Raw genomic sequence first — 22,406 nt, forward strand, 5'->3', positions numbered from 1 at the left:
TACAAATCGGCTCTAGTCCTATCATATGTAAATATGATGCCACATGATGCCATTACAGGTCACAATTTAAGGTCACTGCAAAGTCAATAACCTGCGAGGACACAAAGCTTTGATAATTGTATAATCTCAGAGGTCTTCGCAAAATAACGTTATGTAACAGATTAACACTATGTACTGAAGGGTCACATTCAAAACCTAATGAAGGAATTTTTCAGCAAAAAAGGCATGAAGTATGATAATGTCAATATAAATACAATTTTGATTTGGTTACATAAATCCCTTGTGGGAATTCTCCATCAATTTATAAACCACAGTTTTATTGCCTTTAACCGTTTTTTCAGATTTAATTAAACAAAAGTTATTGATTTAAAGAAGACATTTTTTTCCGATTCAACAGTCTGCAAAACTCTGCAAACATGTGCAAAATGACCAAAATGATTTAAAGACTGTGCTAAAAATAAAATAACATAAATCAGACTATAAAATAGAAGTTGTGCAATAGCAGCTAGTTGTTCCTTTTGGATATTTGTGTAGAGATTATGGTGAAGGCCAACGTGAGGTCATCCCTTGATGCACAAGAAGAGACTGGAAGATTTAAAAAACACACAGGCCTTTCAAATTAAAAAGATCATAAGCTGTCAAGGACACGAGTGAAAAATCTTTGTATTTCTTATCAATACTTCAAATTTAGTTAGCATTTTACTTTTGTAAATTGCACACCCTCTGCTCATAACGAGGGGTTACGTATGGTAACCCTTGTTATACAAGCACAGGTGGAGCCCTCTACTGGACTCTATGGGTACTACCCCTTGATCATATCATGCAAGCATTCATCCACTGAGACTTCTATAAATGTAGCGGGCCTACCTGAATACACGTGCATCTCACCGTATAAAAGGAGGCCTCGCCTCCTGACTGTCATCCTACACCTCTCTTCAGCGAGCGGCATAGGACAGACAGTGCCCCAAGTAGAGGGCTCCACCTGTGCTTATATAACAAGGGTTACCATACGTAACCCCTCGTTATATCTCTCACAGGCTCCGCCCTCTAATGGACTCTATGGGTACAGTGGGCGGAGACCCGATGTATACACGTGCTGTCGTCCAACAACACCGTTCCATCCCACTGCCCCTGACCGGCTTTCTGGTTAGCAGCCGCTGCACCGCACCCTCCTTTACCTCGGTTGTGACCGCGGAGAAGTCTGGGCCGCGGCTGACAGAGCACACTCCGACGCGCTTACCTCGCGAAAAGTGTGCTGAGGGCTCTCCCCCCGCCTATAGGCAGACGGAGAGAGTCCCCAGCCCCGTATGGGCTCACTGTGCCCCACCTCTCCCGAGTCTCTAAGGAGCACGGGGAGAGCGCAAGTACCCCATGTCCCCCACACTCAGACACTGTCCCCGTGCAGAGTGTGTGTGGACTATAGTGTGTCCAGCCCTGTATGGGCCCAGCGCGCACTACGTCCCCGGGACCCTCCAGGGGGCCTGGAAAAACGTAAGCGCATTACGCACGGGGAAGGGGTCAGATTCCCACTGACCCACAGCCCCCCCCTCCTCACCAGTCCTGTGTTGCCCCAACAAGCACAGACGATGAGAAAGAGCCAGACATGTCCAAGAGATAAAACTTTATGAAGGGGCCTGGCGTTGACCAAGACACCGCCGTGCATATGTCCTCTATACTCACACCGTTGAATAAGGCTGTTGACACAGCCACAGCCCGTGTAGAGTGTGCACGGACCCCCACGGGGCAGGCTCTCCCCGCCTGTCGGTAGGCATGTGCAATGCACTCGCAGAGCCAGCCTGCCAGGCGTTTCTTGGACAGAGCTTTCCCGGTCACCCTGCCCCCAAAGCACACAAACAGCTGTTCAGTGCGTCTAAGGGCAGCCGTGCGCTCCACATAACATGCTAGCGCACGCACCGAGCAGAGGAGGTGCAATTTAGCTTCCCTGGCCCCACTATGGGGTGGAAGACTAAAGCCCCCTAACTGAATAGCCCTCGACCTGAACGCACTCCTTAGGCTCTTGGCACAAAGGAGGGGTTCGGCCTGAGTGTCGCCCCGCTCTGGTCCCCCCGGATCAACAAGCAACTCAGGTGCACCGATAGAGCGGTTAAATCGGACACTCTCTTGGCTACGACAGTGCTTTCAGGGAGGAGAGCTCCAGAGGCTCAAATGGTTCTGTGACCAAAGCCTCGAGCACCAACGGCATGTCCCACTGCGGGGCGGAGGCGTGCACTACTGGGCGCAGCCTCCTGACTCCCTGTAAAAACCGCGACATCAGTGGCTGACTAAAGGCTGACCTGCCGTCAAATGCCCTCATGGCAGGACGAGATGGCTGCTGCATACACTTTCACTGTGGAATGAGCAAGCCCTCTGTCCACCAGTAACTGTAAGTAGGACAAAATAGAGCCAGACTCACAAGATAGGGGCTCTATTCTCCGCTCCTTACACCATCGCAGGAATCCCAGCCACCTTGGCCTGTAACAGGCTGTGGTGGATCCCGCTCTAGCTGCCTGGATAGACTGAATAACTCTGTCAGACAATCCACCCTGTCTCAGCCTGTCCCTCTCAGGAGCCAAACCTGGAGAGGACGGCCCAGAGTGGGTAACGCCCCGATTGCACCTGCCTCTTGAGACATCGCCCCCCAGAACTGGGGAACCGCCCAGGCTGGCCCACCTTCATCTGTGTCATCTCTGAGTACCACGGCGCCCCGACACGATCCGGAGCCACTAGGATGACTGACAGACGTTCTCGCCTCACTCTCCCCAGGAGAGGGAGAATGAAACGCAGCGGTGGAAAGGCGTAGAGCAGCTTCTTGGCCATGGCTCGTGTGCGAACGCGTCCACCCCCAAGGGCGGATCGTCGCCCTGAGCCATGGAGAACCACAGGGCACAGTGGCTGTTGCGCCGGCTGGCGAAGAGATCCACTTCCGCTCTCCCGAACTGGACCCAGTGCTGCTTCACCACCTCCGGGTGAAGCACCCACTCGCCTGGCATATATATATATATATAAATATATATATGCAAGTAACCCGAGCGGGACCACAACGTGAGCAGCCGCCATGGACATGATAGTCAAAGCTGTCACTGTTGCCCACTGTCGCAGCCTGCGAACCGCCTCCGAAGCATGGACGTGCGTCTGCTCTCTGATAAGGTGGCGCGCAGCGCGCCTGCCACCGAGCACCACTCCCAAATACAACGCCTGTTGGTGAGGTATGGGGTGCTCTTCTTCCAATTGATCGCAAAAGCCCAACTTGGTTAGGTGTAGGATCAATTGGGCTGTGCAAAACATTTGCACGTTCCCTGTACCTGGCCATTACTATGAGGTCGTCCAGATAAAAGAAAAACTCTCATGCCATGGGGTGCGCAGCGGCTGGAGCGCTGTGGCCACACATTTGCTGAACGTGCGTGGGGATAGGGAGCAGCCAAACAGTAATCTGTTGTACTCATAGGCTATCCCCTGGAAAGCAAAACGCAGATACTTTCTGTGCTCTGGAGCAATTTCTACATGAAAGTACGCGTCTTTCAGGTCGATGGTGGTGAACCATCACTGCTGCACTAGCCCCAGTAATTGTTTTATAGTTAACATGCGGAATTTTCTGCAGGCAATGTGCCGATTCAGGCTTGCGGAGATCTAGAATAGGTCTGAATTCCCCTGTCTTCTTGAGAACCAGGAAGTACATTGAATAAAGACCCTTTTCCTCTGCTGAGGGTGCACGACAGACACCGCCTGTTTTTGCACCAGGGCCTGAATCTCTGCCGAGAGGAAACCCATCTCCTCCTGGGATGTTAGATTTACCTCTCGTATGCCTTTGAATGGAGGCGGGACGCTGCAAAACTGGAGTGAATAACCCTGTTTCAGCGTTCTGTCCATCCACCTTGTTAACACACAGCTGAGTTTCCATTCCCCATAACACTGTGTTAGGGGACAAGCTCTCAGCTGCCGGGCCCCAGATAAAAACTAAACAATATTTCTTCTTTCCTCTCTGAAAACCATATTTGAAGGGGGGTGAGTTTTTGTATTTATTATTAATACATTATTTTAATATGATTTAGTATAATCCTCATACATATCACACTTCACAAAATCTTGTTTTTTTTGTAAGACCCTGCAGGACCACCCACCAAGTTGTCCACACTCAACCCGAGTGACATTGTGAAAAAGCACAATGATCTGAGAAGAAATGTTCGGCCTACTGCCAGCAACATGTTGCTGGCAGTAGGCCACAGAGCTGGAGCAGCGAGGCTGCAGCCAACGCTCAGAAATGAGCCAACACCTGCTCCATGAACCACAGCCCTGACAGCACCAGAGTGATCAGCTGTAAGTGCATTATATAAGTCCCCATGTTTTAAAAAAACTAACAAAAAACGTACTTTACTAAAAAGTCAGACACACTGTCATTTCACAAACAAATAGGTAGATGAGAACTACAGTGTTACTCAACCAGGTTGTATCATAAGCTGTAGAAGAAATATTATTATATTGGCGATGATCGGACTAGTCCTTAGTGAATAATTACGTTAAATATGCCACCCTTGTGAAACTTAGATATTGCTTGAAAAAATTACAGTTTTTGAACACAAAGTACATTCATTTTAGATCTGAGGGGAACAAACATAAGACTTTTTTATTATTGGTTTTATGAAGTTGTGATTTTTGTATAATGGAACAATTTTTGTAATGTATTATATACATTTTTAATCGAAAAAGTTGTATTCCGCATATGTCATACCAGATGTGGACAAAATGAGTGCCTAATATTAAATAAGAGTATAATTATAGATGAGATTAATTTAAAAGCCACAGCGTTGGCTCTCAACCCAATCATGTAATATTTTAACTACTCCAAATATGATATTTCGCTATCAAAGAACTACATTAACAATAGAGGAGGGGGTAATAGACGAGGCAGAGCAGCACATAAAGCGGCCATATGTCCTTAGAATGAGAGAAAGGGTTGGTGAGGGTTCAACTCAATTTCCTGACTTTAGACGACGATTCCCTTTTAATGTGCGATCAAGAGTTGAGCGTACATTTATGATGGTTTTTAACAAGACTAAAGTGTCTCTCTCCTCCTCTTCAACCTTTAGCTAGCGGCTGTGGAGAGAACCTGTACATGTCCTGCTCCCAGGAGCCCTGGAGCAACGCTATCCAGGACTGGTACGACGAGGTGCAGAACTGGCGCTACGGAGTGGGATCTACCAACGGACGAGTGGTCGGACATTACACACAGGTACAATTATATCTCAGTTTGTGGAGCACTCTGACTAACTTGCAAACAAAGAAGCCAACACTTTTGAAAATATTTAAAGGTCACATATTACAAAAAGTGAGATTTCCAAGTCTTTTGTGATTTTCAAACATACTCAGTATCCCAAAGAGACTATAAAAACAGTATCAATCATTATGATGACTTTCTGATGATTTGATTTCACTCTTATCTCTGCACAGGTTGTTTGGTACAGGTCCAACAAGGTTGGCTGTGGTGTGGCGTACTGTCCCAACCCTCAGTACAAGTACTTCTACGTCTGCCAATACTGCCCACCGTGAGTAAAACATGTCTTCCCTTCCTTTTGAAATGGAAAGTCCAGCATACTTTCTCACTTAAAAATAACATTTATATGAATATTGATGTATGAGTCCATTGAGTTAAAAGGAACCAAGATCAAGTCCCATGATGATTATTAAATATATTTGGAAGAAAAAAGAAAGAAAAAGCTTTCAAAAAAGTATCAATCTTTAACATTATTTTTCTTCTCTGATAAAAGTGCTATCCTTTTTTACATTTTAGACTATGGTTGCTTTCTTTTCGTGCTATTTTAATACTAATGATATAGAAAACTTCATCAGTATAATTAATTAGAGGTACGAAAAAAGCACAGTGATGCTTTGCAGTAATTAGAAGTAAAACTGCAATTTGCATCTGATTTGTCTTTCTACACATCCTGAGTAGTCATTAAATAATAACTCAAAGTGCTTTGCCTGCTCAGACCATATTCATGACATGTTTGGGCTGAGTGTGAGTGTCTATTGCTGTAAAGTTTAATATTTGATGCTTTGGCCTACATTACAGCGGAAACTTCCAGTACGCTCGCCCCTACAAATCAGGACCCTCCTGTGGTGACTGCCCCAATGCCTGCAACAACAAACTCTGCAGTAAGTGGCAAATACTGCACTGCGAGACTTCACCTTATCAACAACTTTTAAATAATAATGGATGATTGGAGTACACTTAACTACACAAATTATGTTATAAACGATTTCTTAAACTTTTTTTTACTGCTTATATATACACTAAATGGGGCATAAAAAACGGTTGAATAAATAGTTGTTTTTTTTTACATTTATTCAAGTTATATTCCTTTTAATTATAAGCAGGACAATTAACCGCAAAAAAATGTCAAAGGTGACACAATAAAATCCAAAACGTTCCATTGACGTCATTGTAGAGCAGGGGTGCCCAACCTTTTTTGAACCGAGAGCTACTTTTAAAGTTGCCAGTCTGCCGAGATCTACCAGTCCAAATAGAGAGGCGTAGCCATTACTGACAGCCTACTACCAGGTAAATACACACTTCTACTTGTAAAACTGACCTTTGTACGATGAATACTTCATAAAATACTGCAGATCCTTTATCTTACCTCTTTCTAATCTACACACATACAAGTATTTAACTGAAGTTACACAACAGTGTTGTTGATACAGAGTTGGAGTTTATTCACACGTCACCACAGTGGGTAATGTTTTCAAGAAACATTGAACAGTGCTGCCACATATGACACAGGGAAAAAAGAAAATACTCTGAACCCTTTCTTTGCCATTATATAAAAATAGTGTTGCTACAAAAGTATAAATTAGGCTTACTAATAAGACAACTCAGATCTGAAGCTACACAGGAATCTGCTGCAACAGTGCAATAAAAAAGACAAAATTAATAGAATCAAACCCTTTTTTATGCATTTTAGTAGAGTATAAAAAAATGCCTTTAAAATAGGATGCAAGCAACACTAGTTTCTTAACCTGAATTGATAATAGACTATAATCAATTTAAACAGAACAGATCTTAATGTTTGCATTCTTATACCATTTTGTACAATAATTATAATGAATAAGTTCAAACAAACTAAAACTTACAGCTGATTAATAACGGTATCTAACTTGAGTTTGTATTATATCAAAAACCTGTTGAAATGCTACTGTTATTTTTACTGTCCCCCAAAAGCGCGGGCAGCCTCCATGAATGCTTCTTTCACAACTTCGCCGTCTTTGAAAGACTTCATGTGTTTCGCAAGAACGTGACTGACCCGATAAGATGCTCTGGTAGCAGCCTTGCTCTTGTTGTGGCCTGGTGAAAATGGACTGCTGTGCATTTAGCTGTCCTCTCAGGCCCCTCCCCTTTTGGGAGCGTAGGGCAGAATTAGGAGGGAATTCCGTCTCGTAGCGTTTGTTACGGTGGCCGGCAGGTGCAAACGCTAAACAACGGCCAAAAACACACACATAAGCAGGAAACACCTGCAAATAATGAAATGAAAAACCAACAAACCCTGAAAACACATACAACAGAAAAACGCTGCATTTACAGAAATGATGCAAGCTAAACCTACAACAGACAAACCCTGAAAACAAACGCAACAAAAACGCTGCAAATACAAAAACGATATGCAAAGTCAAAAGCACATACAACCGAAAACAGTTACAAAAAAAAAACATTCCGGAAGTGCTTCAGGCCTCTAGGGGGCGCGCTACGTGGAACAGATTGATGTATGACCAGACATAGAGAGAACGAACAAGAGGAAAGAAAGTTCATTTAAGTGGAGAAAGATATAAGAAGGTAAGTTTTGTTTTGTTTTTATACATAGAGCGTCATATTTACGTAGCTAGCGTTAGCGTGTTTGATCAAAGAGCTTGCAAGAGCCATTGTGCACCTAAATGTAACTCTTGACATAATATAGATATAGTATAGAACCGGGACGCCCCTCCCTACACGCAGATCACAGACTGGGTGGGGTCTCACGCCCTCACCTCGGGGGGCCTCAACTGAGCCGCAAATGCGATTGCGGTGATAAAAAGGAAATCAAATGTAAAAAGTTGAATTAAAATATTAAAACAGCAACACAACATTATTCCCACATTAAAAGACAGTCTGAAGAGGTGTGTTTTGAAGGTGGGGGGGTCGGTGCAGTCTCTGATGTTTAATGGGAGTGAGTTCCAGAGGGAGGGGGCAGCGATGGAGAAAGCGCTGTCCCCCCAGGTTCGGTGCTTGGTTTGTGGGGGATAGACAGGAGGTTGGCTTCTGATGAGTTAATTGAAAGACCGTTCTTTAATACTATTATAATATTTAGGTAGCTGAAAAATATCCACTCTTTTTGACTTAACCTAGCTGTCCTACATTTTATTTCTCCACAGATGTACTGTCCATTCTGTGTGTTCCAGCGTGACATCTTCGCATGGCTTTTGTGGTGTCTGTGGCAGAGACATCACATTTCTAAAAGATGGCTAACAAAGTCCCTGAGGAGATGCCCACCACTAGTGCGCATCTAAGTGCACAGCCTAGCACCAGTGCAGGTAAATAGGTTGTTCGTTTTATTACCAAACAATAAGTATTTATAGAAAACTTGGTTTAAAAGTTCGAATTCTGTTATTATACAAATACATCTCTAAACTATGTGGCTTACCTACTGTTGAATGTGTTATAAGATGTTCCTCAGAAGGGATTGAGGATGAGACTCCTATTGAACATAATGAAGAGTAATGAATGTTTTATTCCTGTTTTTTTGTAGCAGGAAGCTCAGCTGTAGAGTCCTTTCAGAAATATAGGGAAATAAAAAAGAGGGAGAGACCTTTTTTACAAAGGGACGGCATAACTCCAAAAATAAACAGAAATTGGTGAAGGTATGCAACGTTTTCTTATGAATACATCTGTCATTCAAATCTGCTCACCACACTCTCATATAATGTCCGAAAAAATGTTTTATTCATTTGCATATTATTGTCTTTTTGCAGATTTCTGTTGGAGTAATGAGGAGGATGGATGGCTGCCTTAAACCTTGAGAGGGAGGTCACTTCCCCTTAATGTGAACCTCAATGGGCATGTGAAGAACTGTTGGCTGCTGCCATAAAAAAGCAGAAAGCCTTTAACCAGGACTTGGAAGATGGTGCCCATGTCTTGTTGTACCCTGATGCGAGGGTGATAACAAATATCCCCGGAACGGACACCCCTTTCACAGTACAGATGTACAAAGAGGCCATTGGAAAGCCCTACCAACGAATTACGTTGTACATCTGTACTCTTGAAGCCGTTGAAAACAGTTGTAAGTGCTTCTGACATATATTCCCCCTTGTTTAAAGCACTAAACTGTATAATAGTTCAAATGTAAACATAACAGTTGTTCTGTCTATATTTCTTAACACAATTCATTCCACCCATCATTCCTTTCTCTTCGTGGTTGAACTTATGACGTCAAATGGTCTTTTATGAATAGTGGCAGAAGAAATGGAATTTAAGTATCAACAAAAGCTTCCAAACTTTCCTTCTGTTCAAACTTATAAATTCCCTCTTAAGGATTGTAATTCTAAATTAACCTTTTTTCTCACAACAATGTTGGTTTGTTGTGCCCTAAATCCTAATGTGAGAGTGAAAAAGACGGTCAACAATATAATGTACATTTCACAAACATTTTGTGTTTCGATTGAATCCTTTCTGATTGATGTCAATCCAATAATTCAGGATTCAAACCAACATTTGATGATAGGTACAGACGTAGGGGAACAATTATTTGTATAGTATTAATCATGACACTTTTATTTTCTTAGGTTACACTGGAACAACCTCTTCAAGTGACGAGGACAGTGTGGTTTTTGCAAAGTTGCCATCTGGAGACAGTCTTGCTGACACCGTGGTCAGTTTGGATCTATCGTGGCATTTATTCTTAATTAAAGTGAATTTATTTTATTTCAGTCAGTCATTTGTGTGTTGTATGCAGGTGTGGGACTTTCCAAATGAACAGAGCACTCCCAGAATGGACAACAGTTTGCCAGGGTCAAATAAAACATTGTCAACATGTTATTTTGTGCCACAAGAAGCAGAATGTTTTAACAGTACAGTAGTTTGAATATATTTTTGTTTACCTTTATCAGACCTCTCAGGCACCCACAACCAGCGTCTGATCGGGTAAGACTAATTACAAATGTAATTATACCATGTAGGTTTGAATTTGTGAACATGAAATCAATAAATACCTTTGTGTGCTAATGACACTGTCATTAGATCAACTGCATCATTATTTATTGGGTAAAAGTAGGATGGAGAACCAACCCCATTCCAGGAAGAGGTCCAGTCTGCCCCGGGTCAGAACACCTTCTATAGGTAAACGATGTTGACAGTTGCATCGTGACACAGTTGTTTGGTGTGTATTTTTATTTGTACATTTGGTTGTTTGCATAGCCTCCAATCACAGTGGGTAATATTGCCAGGAAGCAAAACAATTATACTTTCATACATTTCCAAAGGACACCCACAACATCTTAGTGAAGACGATACAAAAAACACCCACAAATATTTGTCAAAGGTCAGATATTGTTTGTTGCATCCATTTCAAATGTTTACAAGGATTGTGCAGGAGTATGACAAAGTGCTGTTGTCAGTTTAGAACCCAATGTATTAAAAAAACAGGAAGAGGATCGACATCCTTTTGCAAATATGACTGTCATGCATATATTATGTATTTGAAAGTCATTATTCAACTGTCTTCTCACTGCAGCAACTACACAACTGTGTATGCACTTATCATTATTGACAGCCAGTCTGAGCCAGAAGAGGAAACGGAGCAAACTGCAGAGGAAATGTATTAAATGTTACTTTTATCACTTGATTTTTTTATTCTATACTGTAAATCTTATTATAGCTTCATCATTTAATATTACAATACATCACTTTGTCTTTCCCAGCACAGAATACCTGACTGCGCCAGACATTGTTGCAGAACTCTCTGCAAAATTAAAAATACCTCTTGCAGCAGGTTCAATATTAATAGAGCCAATGTGTGGGATGGAGCAATCCGCGGCTTCAAAGGGGCCTCATTCGACCCCTCTCATCAGATGCAGGTTAAGTTTACTGATGATGAGGGACAAACTGAGGATGGAGTGGACACTGGTGGTCCCAAGCGTGAGTTCCTGACCCTCCTAATGGAATGCCTGAGAATGAGAAGAATATTTGATGGTCCACAGGACAGGAAATTCCTCAAGTTCGACAATGCAGGTAATGATGTTCGCAAATCTGTCTTATGTTCAATACTGTACTGTAAATATAGGAGCTGCTTATGGATTTTGCAGCTTGATTTACGTGACAATTACATTATCTTATACTGTATATCTTTATGATAACGTGGCAACTGTTGGTTAACGTGATAATAATTTAACAAAAAATATCAACAGCTGCAAAAGATGACGAATACTTTCATGCTGGGAGGATGATTGCAACTTCTATAGTTCAAAAACACAAGGAGAAAAAGAAGAAAACATGTCATGGCTCACTGTCTCAAAATCTGATTCTAAATGTATAATGTTCTTTATAAAGATATAACTAATACACAATTATGAATGTATAATATAAGCTGTTTTGTGTATTTAATCATGCGTTGGTCTACAATTTAATGATGGCTTCTACATATTTCACATAAACAGACAATGAAAAAATGTGTCCTTCATGCTGATAACTAGTGTATGCATCTGCCAATTAGCATTCTAAACAGAGTAGTGTGTTGAATCCTTATTTCTTGCATTTGAAACAGATACAATACAAAAAGTGAACTTACTGTTGTGTTCAACTTCTGCCAAAAACTGTACATGTTTGCCACAGGAGCCACAGACACTTGAACTGTCCCCAGATGTTGGCCACAGAAAGGACAAAACATGGCAGCCTGAAAAGACATACATTGATGTAGTAAATCCATGTAATCAAGTCAATCAAAAACACATAGTCTAAATAGTGGTTAGCTAAATAAATAGATACATCATGTTCACCGTTGAATCTGTGATTTGTCTCTCTCTCTCCTTGAATGTCTAATGCACACTACTATCCTGTCATTACTTTGTCCCTCTTCACATTTTGTCACTTTCTCTCTCTCTTTCTCTCTCAATTCAATTCAATAGCTTTATTAGCATGACCATAGTTACAGGCAATTGCTAAAGCTCTGTATAGTTGCAACATCTATACACAAATACATAAATATAAACAAACTGCTAAGAATTCAAATGTCCTTTTTCCGCGGTACTCACTATGGCCCGTGTTATTTGCCTGCACTTGATTTGTCATCTCTTTACAATGTTCTTCCCTCACTTTATCTTCTCTTCACGTGAAGCTCTCCTCCCTCAGCTGGTGTAGTAGTTAGGCACGCTAACGCTAGCTATATAAATATGACGCTCTATGTATAAAAAAACAAAACTTACCTTCTTATATCTTTCTCCACTTAAATGAACTTTCTTTCCTCTTGTTCGTTCTCTCTATGTCTGGTCATACATCGATCTGTTCCACGTAGCGCGCCCCCTAGAGGCCTGAAGCACTTCCGGAATGTTTTTTTTTTTAATGTCTTTTTTTTTGTAATGTGTTTTTCGGTTGTATGTTTTTGTATATTGCAGCGTTTTTCTGTTGCGTTTGTTTTCGGGGTTTGTGTGTTGTAGGTTTAGCTTGCATCATTTCTGTAAATGCAGCGTTTTTCTGTTGTATGTGTTTTCAGGGTTTGTTGGTTTTTCATTTCATTATTTGCAGGTGTTTCCTGCTTATGTGTGTGTTTTTGGCCGTGGCGAGCGTGGCTTCAATAAAGCCACGCTCGCATTGCAGATGAGACGGATGGACTTTGAATTGGAATAGATACAAAAATAATCATCCTCCCACTCGGAGTGAAAATTATATAATTTGGGCTTTTTTGCTTCTGCCATAATTGCGGTCTTGTGTGTGTGCGGACTGGCACTCCTGTTGACACGGACAACGTCAGCGAAATACTGCCCACTGCCCACCAGCCACGCCCCGACACATGGGGTCACGCCGGCCAATCACAAAGCTTTGATGCGTTCATGTACATTATTCTGCACAGGAAGATTATGTTACAGGACATTAACGATACAACAGAATGTTGTTGTTCTATTTTTAGACACATCTCGCGATCGACTGGGAATCTCCCGCGATCGACCCGTCGATCGCGATCGACTGGTTGGGCACCCCTGTGTGTAGAGTAATGCTGCAGGACTAGATTCAGTACATTTGAATGCACACTTGTTCAAGGGAAATGCATCTTCCCTGGCTTTCTCATGGCTTAGAAAACTCTAATTAAAACCAAAATGATCACAAGTAAAATCGCAACAAAATAAAAAGAAATACATGTATTACTAGATTCGTTTAAATTCCGTGAGTGGAGCCCAAAAAGGTTTCTTTAAGCACAGACGGAATGAAAATGTACTTCTTTCAGTATAACCTTGTTTACTTCGACGTCAAACAGTGAGATCATTTCTGCTTTTGGAACATATTTGAGAACAAGTTGGAAAAACTCCAATCTTAATATTGAGCTCTCACATTATATATTTTTTATTTATGCATTCATTGTCCTTTCTCTTGTCTCCTGCAGCCAACCCCTGTCCCTACGCTGATAAGTACAGCAACTGTCCTGATCTGAAGCAGCAGCCGACCTGCAGTAACGCAGACGTGGCATCTTGGTGTCTCGCCTTCTGCAGGTGCACCTCTCAGATCATTTACTTGTCCTCATGGGCTCTGACATATCAGTCAGATTCAATAAAAGATACTTCTCTTAAGGCATGTGTCCCTTTGCTGATTAATAAAACCTGGAAATAGTTGAGCGTATTAAACCAAAGAATAGAAAGGAAGTGTCCTCTGGCACGGGAACCTGACTAGGCAAACAAAACCTTCAGGATCAGGCGTCCTTTGACTGTACGTGAGGATTAGACCCACTAAGAGGAAGGAGAACACTTTGAGAGGGTGGATTTGGCACGAGTGGGGAGGAAAATTAATTTCAAATGGATATCCTATGGCTGTGCCAAGAAAAAAACACAGTTTGTGACCACACCTGATTGCTGTGGCTGATAAGAAAAACAGATATTTAAAATGCCTACTCATGTTTTCCTAAATCTTATATGTCACAGCATCAAGCTGAATAATCATAAGTAGTTATTTACTATTTAAAATATGTAACTGACTGTGAAGCTGACCGTTGAGCAGCCCAGACCAAGCAAGGAGGCAGAGGCAGAACGTCCAAAAATATAACCCGACGTGGGCATTTATTAAAATCATGTGCACAAAGTTCACAGCCTCAATCCTGTTGTTCTCCTTGCACACATCCTACCAGCCACAAGGATCTCACACACCCTACCAGCCTCTCAACAGACAGGGAAACAGAGCCTAAATACACACACTCTAATCAGCACAACAAGACACAGGTGAGGGGGAGGGAGGAGACAACACAGGGCACCAGGTGCACACAATCAACGGCAACAGACATGGGGAAAGGGGAACACATTTCAAAATAAAATACAATAAACACTACATCAATAAATTGTATAAAAATGCCCGAAGCCGTCAGTTCACAGTGACGAAGTTACCTTCGTCACACTGACTGTTGTTTTAAGACCACTGAAATCCCTGTGTGTTTTATTATGATACACTGATAAGACCCAGGTAGATTTTGGGAGGGCTTCCTGTGGAATCCATGCTGCAATAATTCCAGAGGAGGGCGAAAAGGTAACTTCCTGTTAGATAGGATGACATCCTGTCTTTAAAACATATTCCTTCTCATTTAAAAAGAAAGTGTTTAGAATCTGTATGTTACGCATTCCAAATGGTGGTATCTAATTTAGTAAATTGAGTTTGTGCATAGTATTTCCAATTAGACCTATTGTGTACTTTTATCCTCATGCAATGCATTAGAACCTACTACTTACTCCTTTTGAATCCTAGTTGGTAAGGACAATCATTAATATGAGATTCACAAGTTCAACACAGCTAGTGTCGTTGCATGTGATATTTCCCGGGAATACTGCCACATATCCAGGTTGATAATAAAGATAAATGCAGGGACTTTCATCAGTGGGCCATAGGCTCAATCATCTCTCTTACCTCAGTACCTCATTCACTGATAGATGCTGCTATAAATAAAACATGTTGTCATTATTAACTGAGGAAAATATGCTGCTGACACTTGTTCATAAGTTAGATTTTGAATCCAGGACTCTAACTTGTAATGGAGTACTAAGTTATACTTTGGTTCACACACTTCAGGATAATTATTAAGTATAAGTGGTTTTATAAACTATATATACATCAGGATGAATATGTAATTACAGGAAAAGAAGGCTAGAGGTTCCTAAAAGTACAACATATTTACAAAAACGTCTTTAACTTTGGAGTTTGGAGTGTGTGTGACTATTAATAATGCAGGTTGTTATTGTGGCTGAGGAGCAAAACATGAGGCTGTCTGAAGTCGTTATGACGGGCGGCAGAATGAGCCCTCCATGGCCAGTAGGACGCCCTTTAGTGAAGTCAGGCTGCTGCGTTTCTTTCAAAATGCATGCTTTTACTTTGTCAGCTCATTTGAAAAAAAGATGCTCCTACTTCCCCACATCTGAGGCAGAGACAGTGTGAGTCTCCTCGGGGGTCAGAGGCACATGTTCCTCACAGCAGGCTCCGGTTTAAATAAGGCTGTGTTTGTATGAGTAAGGCAGGTCAGCACAGGCTCTGCTGGTTGGAACTCATCCAGACTGGCTTGTGTTCTTCCTTTTTTCAGCACTTACACAAGAGGTTGTTTTCATATCTGCTCATTAAATAATCCCACTAACTTCAACATTGGATTTCCTATTGCCACCTCGTCACACGCACTGCTATTGTCTTGAAATTAGCTGCCTTTCTTGTGATGGCAAGCTTTATGCATTCAAAATAAACACTTCAGTTCTCCAATATTGTCTGCATGCCAAACACCTCAGCATGTAGGAGTCATAGAATGGTCTGAGCCTTTTAATCTTGCTCCGTCACTGCAACCCCCCTTGTGGTCAACTAAGGAGAAAGTAGAGCGCCACCTGAAGTGGAAGGAGGGTTATTGCCCAGCAGAGGGGAGATAAGGGGATGAGTTTTTCCTCTGCCAGTGCACCCAGCGATAGCAGAGGCTTTCGGTTTGGCCGATAAGCCCAGCTGTGCCATCCTGTGGGGCTTATCAACTCCAGCAGCGAGCCACAACAGTTGGTCCCAGGGCCAGAGATGTTTACGACTTTGGCGTCAAGTTGTCTTCCTGAACAGAATATTATCTAATATGGGCCCAATAATGAGGATGCCCATGTTCTGCATTGTTGTAGATTTACCATCAATTAAAAAACAGTTGAATCAACAATCCTGTTAGTTTCTGCAGCAAAGATGGACTTTGCAGTTACCTCGTCTAACCTCACTGTTTAAATCCGATATGGTGACACAGACTACTGCAGCTCTGCCAGATAGCCCTGTGCATGACCTGTGACAGAGAAAGTAATTTAGTGCAGAGGATACATTTCCCTTGCTATTTCTTGAATTAACCTGTGTATGAAAAAGAGTGATAGGTGTGGAAACACGACTGTAACGTTGGTGGAAACACAAAAAGACTTGTTCATAGACAGGAAGACACTGAGAGATCAGTTACATCAGACTGTCCAGACTGAAGACAGTGCATTTAGTCTGAGCTGCTATCTCCACACGTCACAGTCCCTCTGGATTGGAAACAGGATGCTGGAAAAATAATAGCTCAGTCCATTTGAATCGGACCACAGATCTCAGGGCAGCAAACCATATTTGATTTACTGTTTTCAACTGACTCTAAAACCAAGATTAAACACTCAATGATGCTGGGCCAGCGAGTCTTTGAAAACAATCCTGAGTTTAAGGGCTGCTGCCAAATTAATTTGTGCAATGATTAATCATTTTGTCTATAAAAAGTCAGAAAACTGTAAAGAAAATGTCCATCCAAGTTACTCACAGTCCAAGGTTGTGTTTTTAAACGTCATGTTTTTTCATAAAACAATCCGTAAAAGCACTTTCTGCATTAAAAACAAATAATCGATTTCCAAAATAAGCGATTATTTTAACAATGATCAACTAAATCAAAGCAAATCGATTATTTGAATAATTGTTGGAGCTATTTTTGAGTTTGTTTTAACGTCAAAATTGACCTTGAAATTCTATAATATTATATCAAATGTAGGCAGTTGTTTTAATGAAAACCACTTTGACTAAGCATCCATCCATCCATCTTCTCCCGCTTATCCGTGGTCGGGTCGCGGGGGTAGCGGGGGTAGCAGTTCCAGCAGAGAGCCCCAAACTTTCTTTTCCCTGGCCACATCAACCAGCTCTGACTGGGGGATCCCAAGGCGCTCCCAGGCCAGCGAAGAGATATAATCCCTCCACCTGGTCCTAGGTCTACCCCTTGGTCTCTTCCCTGCTGGACGTGCCTGGAACACCTCCCTAGGGAGGCGCCCAGGTGGCATCCTAACTAGGTGCCCGAACCACCTCAACTGGCTCCTTTCGACGCGAAGGAGGAGCGTTTCAACTCCGAGTCCCTCCCTGATGACCGAACTTCTCACATTATCCCTAAGGGAGACACCAGCCACCCTGCGGAGAAAACCCATCTCGGCCGCTTGTATCCGCGATCTCGTTCTTTCGGTCATGACCCATCCTTCATGACCATAGGTGAGGGTAGGAACGAAAATGGCCCGGTAGACAGAGAGCTTTGCCTTCTGGCTCAGCTCCCTTTTCGTCACAACGGTGCGGTAAAGCGACTGCAGTAGTACCGCTCCCGCTGCTCCGATTCTCCGGCCCATCTCACGCTCCATTGTTCCCTCACTCGAGAACAAGACCCCGAGATACTTGAACTCCTTCACTTGGGGTAAGGACTCATTCCCTACTTGGAGTGGACAGTCCATCGGTTTCCTGCTGAGAACCATGGCCTCAGATTTGGAGGTGCTGATCCTCATCCCAGCCGCTTCACACTCGGTTGTGAATAAGCAGTGAAACTTAATTTTTTAAAAGCCCTGTAGAAATAAATTGACATTGTCTGTAATCCAGGGTTTTGAGTCTTCCAATGTTGATGTTTTTTCTGGTGTTACGGCTGGATTTAAAATGTATATTCCACCTACCAATGCCAACACAACACACAGTAGCCTATCTATTATTCAACATGCATCTTTAATGGAGTGAATCGTATTGTCGATATTTTAAACATTATCAGTTTCTAACAAGATTGCCTACTATCGGATACGTTTGAACTGTCAACACTCCCCTTCCAAGAGATTGTTTTAATGCCTGAGTGACTGAAACATTGCTCTCTGGGATCTTAATGCCCTGCAGTCCTAAATCAGGGCTAAAGGCCCCGTAATCCTCCCTGTATTAAAGTGTCACCTGTGGGAAGTGAGCTCCTGCCCACTGAGAGCTACAAAAAACATTCAGCCCTCCCTCTGATGAAAGCAGAGTGCTCTATTTGTGCCGCTTCCTTCCTTCTTTCCTTGAGTGCTTTAAGATGCAACACAATAAACATTTGCCAACAGGCTCGTCAGCTCGCCTCTTGAGCTTTCATCACAAAAACACAGAAAATATGTCTCCTTAGCCACATGCCAAAACACTGACGGATCACTTTCATCGATAAAGGCCGGAAGGAAGGAGCATCGTAGCCATGGCAAACACTTCATATCTAATCTGTATGTGGTAACTGGTCCTACAGTAACCACATACTTCCCTATATTGTCCTGAGAAGCTATAGACTGGGTGCACATGGGCTTTTGTGTGCTCTGTGCTTACTCTGGTGCCTGTTGGTGTGGTTATTGTTTCACGAACTAGCATGATGGCTACAAGGTCAACCATTGGCCAAAGACAGAGCTCTCCCAGCTCTCCCAGCTAAATCAAACAGGTCTGGTTCACGTCAGCCATCAGCAGACGGGTGTTGTTCTTTCTCTAAGTCGCTGCCTGTCTGATAGCTACACTCACTCAATAGTTCTCCAGAAAATGTACATTAAACAAACATTGGGAGAGGGGCCCCAAGGCAGCAGTAAAGGAAATGGTTAAAGTGTAGGCGTATCCCAAAGACAATGTAGCGCAACAAATACATGCACTAACAACCACGGAAAAAATCAAAACAGCGGACTTAGAAGTTGATGTATCCGTCTGTTTTGGTTTGACTTGAATTAATTAATGTAATCCTATTTATGTGTTTGTTTAGCAGTCTGTTAGTTGGTCAACGTTATACTTCTATTCTGGTCGTTGTACCATGATTATGGTTCAAGTACTTTTGAAATAAACCCGTACTATATCTCCAAGAAAAAGTATGTCCATTATTCTTTTTAACTGGCTTATAATAGGATATCTTTGAACCATTTTTATTGGAAAATAGAGACATATCGGACCTCAATAATATGATTAATACGTTCTTAATACATTGATTTCGGTCAAGATTCTCTGCAGCACAAGAGAAAAGATCATGAAGAATGATGAGATTTTCGTCTTAAGTCCATTTAAAAACCATAGCTTATAACTTATAAAGCTGCTTTCATGGGTATGTTATTAGGAAGAGGTGATAAAAGCAGCTTTACATTGATCTTATAGTGCAAAATGCAAGAAAAGCAGCTTTTCAAACAAGCTGATCTGCATCTATCCTTATCTGCACAAACTAAACTGAAGATAAACATGTCCAAACAAGACTATCTTCATGAAGATAAAGAGCAAATACAAACTTGGCTGGAGTTACATGATTCCAACGATCAAGACTGAATCCAGGAACGCTTGCTTTTCTATACATTGTGTTCTCTTTATTATTTCATAACTTATATGCTACATTATGATTCTATGTTCTAATGTTGTGCTTTGTGTTTTGTAAGTAACATGTCTGTACTAACCAAAGACAAATTGCAACTGGGATGAACACTAAGTCAATTTAATGTAAAGCACCTTGAAACTACTGAGGACATGTAACTTCTCCCTCAGATTTGGGTTACATTTCATTACATGTTTCAGCACCAGAATGTAAACTGCCATATGTATTCACTGTTTTATTAACTTTATTGTCCCAACAAACTACGTGTATTTGCAGTGGAAAACAGCACAGCAGCAAACAGACGCAAAATGAATAGTTGAAAATATGCTTATAAGAATCTAAACAATTCCACATGCGATATTGCATGTAGTCCGAAATGCATTCTGGCACCTGTTGGCAGCATGTAACTGATGTGTGTGTGATAATAAGTGAAGCACCAGATGGAGTGAAATAGTTCCTGGCTATGAAATGTCTGAAGCCGGGGGCCCCAAAGACATCCTGATGGAAACGCCTAAACCTCTGTGAGCTTGAGTGTGACGGAAAGCCATATGCACATTTTTTTGTTAATACAGCTTAGGCATTCACCTCGTCCATTACGTTTTTTGTAATGTGTTTCAAGGTTCCCGCGCCAGTGGTCATATTTGTCGAGATTTTACCAAAAAAGTTATCATATTCAGATGTTACTGAAACCGACTCCCCTGACAAATATCAGCCTTAGATTCTGCAACCATGTTTGTTAAATAAAAACAATGTTTGAGTCTGTATAGTAGTTACTCCTGACAACATTATTGAAGCCTGTACTTGAACAAAAGTATCTTCACCTAGTAACAAAATCAAAACATGAGGACAACATGCAGCACTTGCTTATATATATGAAGTTTGAAACAAGCGTTAAGTTTATAGCAAAAGGCTGTTTGACAAAATGTTAGCCTAATATAAAACCTATTAGAAATGTTGGGATCCCATTGATCTGATATATTGTTACACCCCCTACAGCATAGGCTGCATGTCATTCTTCAACATACTGCAACTTCAAGGAAACCACATCTTTTACCACTAGAGTCAAACACTTTTTTGGCTGAGAAACTCAATACATTCTCACATATTCTTAGAGCCACCTTGGCTTTTCAAAAGTTGGCTCCTGCCAATAATTGAACTTCACTGTCAGCTTTCATATTCATAATTTTTGTATGATTTTCTTGAAAATAATTGTCTGGGAAAAATTGAATTAACAATGTATCCGTCCTGCTGTATTATCAAAAGAAGGAGGCCCAACGTCCTGTCAAATATTGCATGAGAGCGCGTTATTTTCGCTGTTCTCACTGCAGTGCTCTGGCTATTTTCTCACTCTCTGCCTTAATAATAAATAAGCCCCACGGCTCTTTACATCTGCTTATCGCTGCTGCCACAGTAATCTGACACAGCCGTTTGCCGGGCCTGACATTTACGCAGAAGACGGCGATCACATTCCTTTTTCTCATCCTGGTAAATCTGTTAGCCATTAGCCGTGTCAGACAGATGCAGGGACCAAATCCATAAGCTTCACTCAGGAATGGTTTGGTCATGCAAGGGTCAATGGCTCACCGTTCATTATTTCAGTGGCAGCCAATGTATTCATGCTACAGCAGTTATGATACGTGAGAGAAGATAGTTTGAAAGGTCAAAGTTCAGGACTGGGTTACCCCAACTATTTGGTAATCCTTCACTTAGTTTGTGTTTAAGTCCTTATTAAGTTCTTAATGACCATACGAGTAATAGTGCTAGTTTCAAACTAGTGATTCGCTAAATCGGCTTGCACCAGTTAAAATGTGGAGATAGTCAAATAATTAAGTTGCTATGAAGCCTCTTTAGCTCCGTCAATTATAAGCTATCAGTAAACAGGAATTCACTGTAGCATCCCGAGCTTTCATACAAACTACAAAAAATCCTTTTTAGGTAGAAAAATCACTTTTAAAAAAAACGTAACTGCTGAGAGAGTATTTTGAAATGTCAGGTCAGATATGATTGACCTATTTCCCACCCCGTCTAAAGGGGTTGTAGCATGCTAACACTCAGTTAGCTAATTGTGTTAACTAACAGTATGTTATAGTTACACATGGCAGATATTATGTGTATTTTAGTGATATCTCATCTCCAAATAGTTACTAGTAATACTAATAAAAGTGAAATAATTTGTTTTCATCTTTATTATTCTAGTGCGCATTGTATCACAGTTGCTCCAGACTAAGAAATTGCATTTTTCCTATGAATTCCTCATATGTTTTCTATTATTTTCTACAGGGAAACACATCTGCATCTGGTTGAGGGAGACAATATATATTTTCACAGTGACAGGTCAAACTTTCTTAGGGAATATAAACGACAGAGCTGGAGATTCATAGATGTTAGAAAGTTGCATAAACAAAGGACTCTAAATGATTTACATGAATAAACAACATGAGTACTAGTAAACAGTCATTTAATAACATGATAATCCTCTAATTTACACTTCTGTCATAAGAAAGTACAGCTGTTGCTACATATTGCACTGCAGACATATGAAGTATTGTTGTTGTTCCCTAAAGATTAATGGGTTTAATTTGAAAGGAT

General features: G+C 41.6%; 1 protein-coding gene and 3 long non-coding RNA genes across 4 annotated transcripts; 3 read left to right on the top strand and 1 right to left on the bottom strand.

The window, feature by feature from the left end:
* Positions 1–3,055: 3,055 nt before the first annotated feature.
* LOC117555683 (cysteine-rich venom protein TEL1-like) lies at positions 3,056–13,767 on the top strand (the record flags this gene model as incomplete). The annotated part of the gene is given in 7 exon segments (XM_034230633.1): positions 3,056–3,197; positions 4,100–4,206; positions 4,209–4,314; positions 5,085–5,227; positions 5,446–5,540; positions 6,068–6,150; positions 13,614–13,767. Coding segments are annotated over 7 exon segments (830 nt in total), but the record flags the coding sequence as incomplete, so codon positions are not given.
* On the top strand, positions 8,488–9,040 carry LOC117555686. Its single transcript, XR_004570434.1, has 3 exons — positions 8,488–8,559; positions 8,775–8,886; positions 8,998–9,040. It is a non-coding gene; the product is annotated as an uncharacterized LOC117555686 (long non-coding RNA).
* On the bottom strand, positions 10,389–11,861 carry LOC117555685. The gene is made up of 3 exons (XR_004570433.1): positions 11,808–11,861; positions 11,001–11,187; positions 10,389–10,825 (listed from the first exon to the last, which is right to left on the bottom strand). It is a non-coding gene; the product is annotated as an uncharacterized LOC117555685 (long non-coding RNA).
* On the top strand, positions 11,017–11,806 carry LOC117555687. The gene is made up of 2 exons (XR_004570435.1): positions 11,017–11,251; positions 11,428–11,806. It is a non-coding gene; the product is annotated as an uncharacterized LOC117555687 (long non-coding RNA).
* Positions 13,768–22,406: the final 8,639 nt, after the last annotated feature.

The sequence above is a fragment of the Gymnodraco acuticeps genome, unplaced genomic scaffold (genome assembly GCF_902827175.1).
Source record: "Gymnodraco acuticeps unplaced genomic scaffold, fGymAcu1.1, whole genome shotgun sequence".
Taxonomy (NCBI): Eukaryota; Metazoa; Chordata; class Actinopteri; order Perciformes; family Bathydraconidae; genus Gymnodraco; species Gymnodraco acuticeps.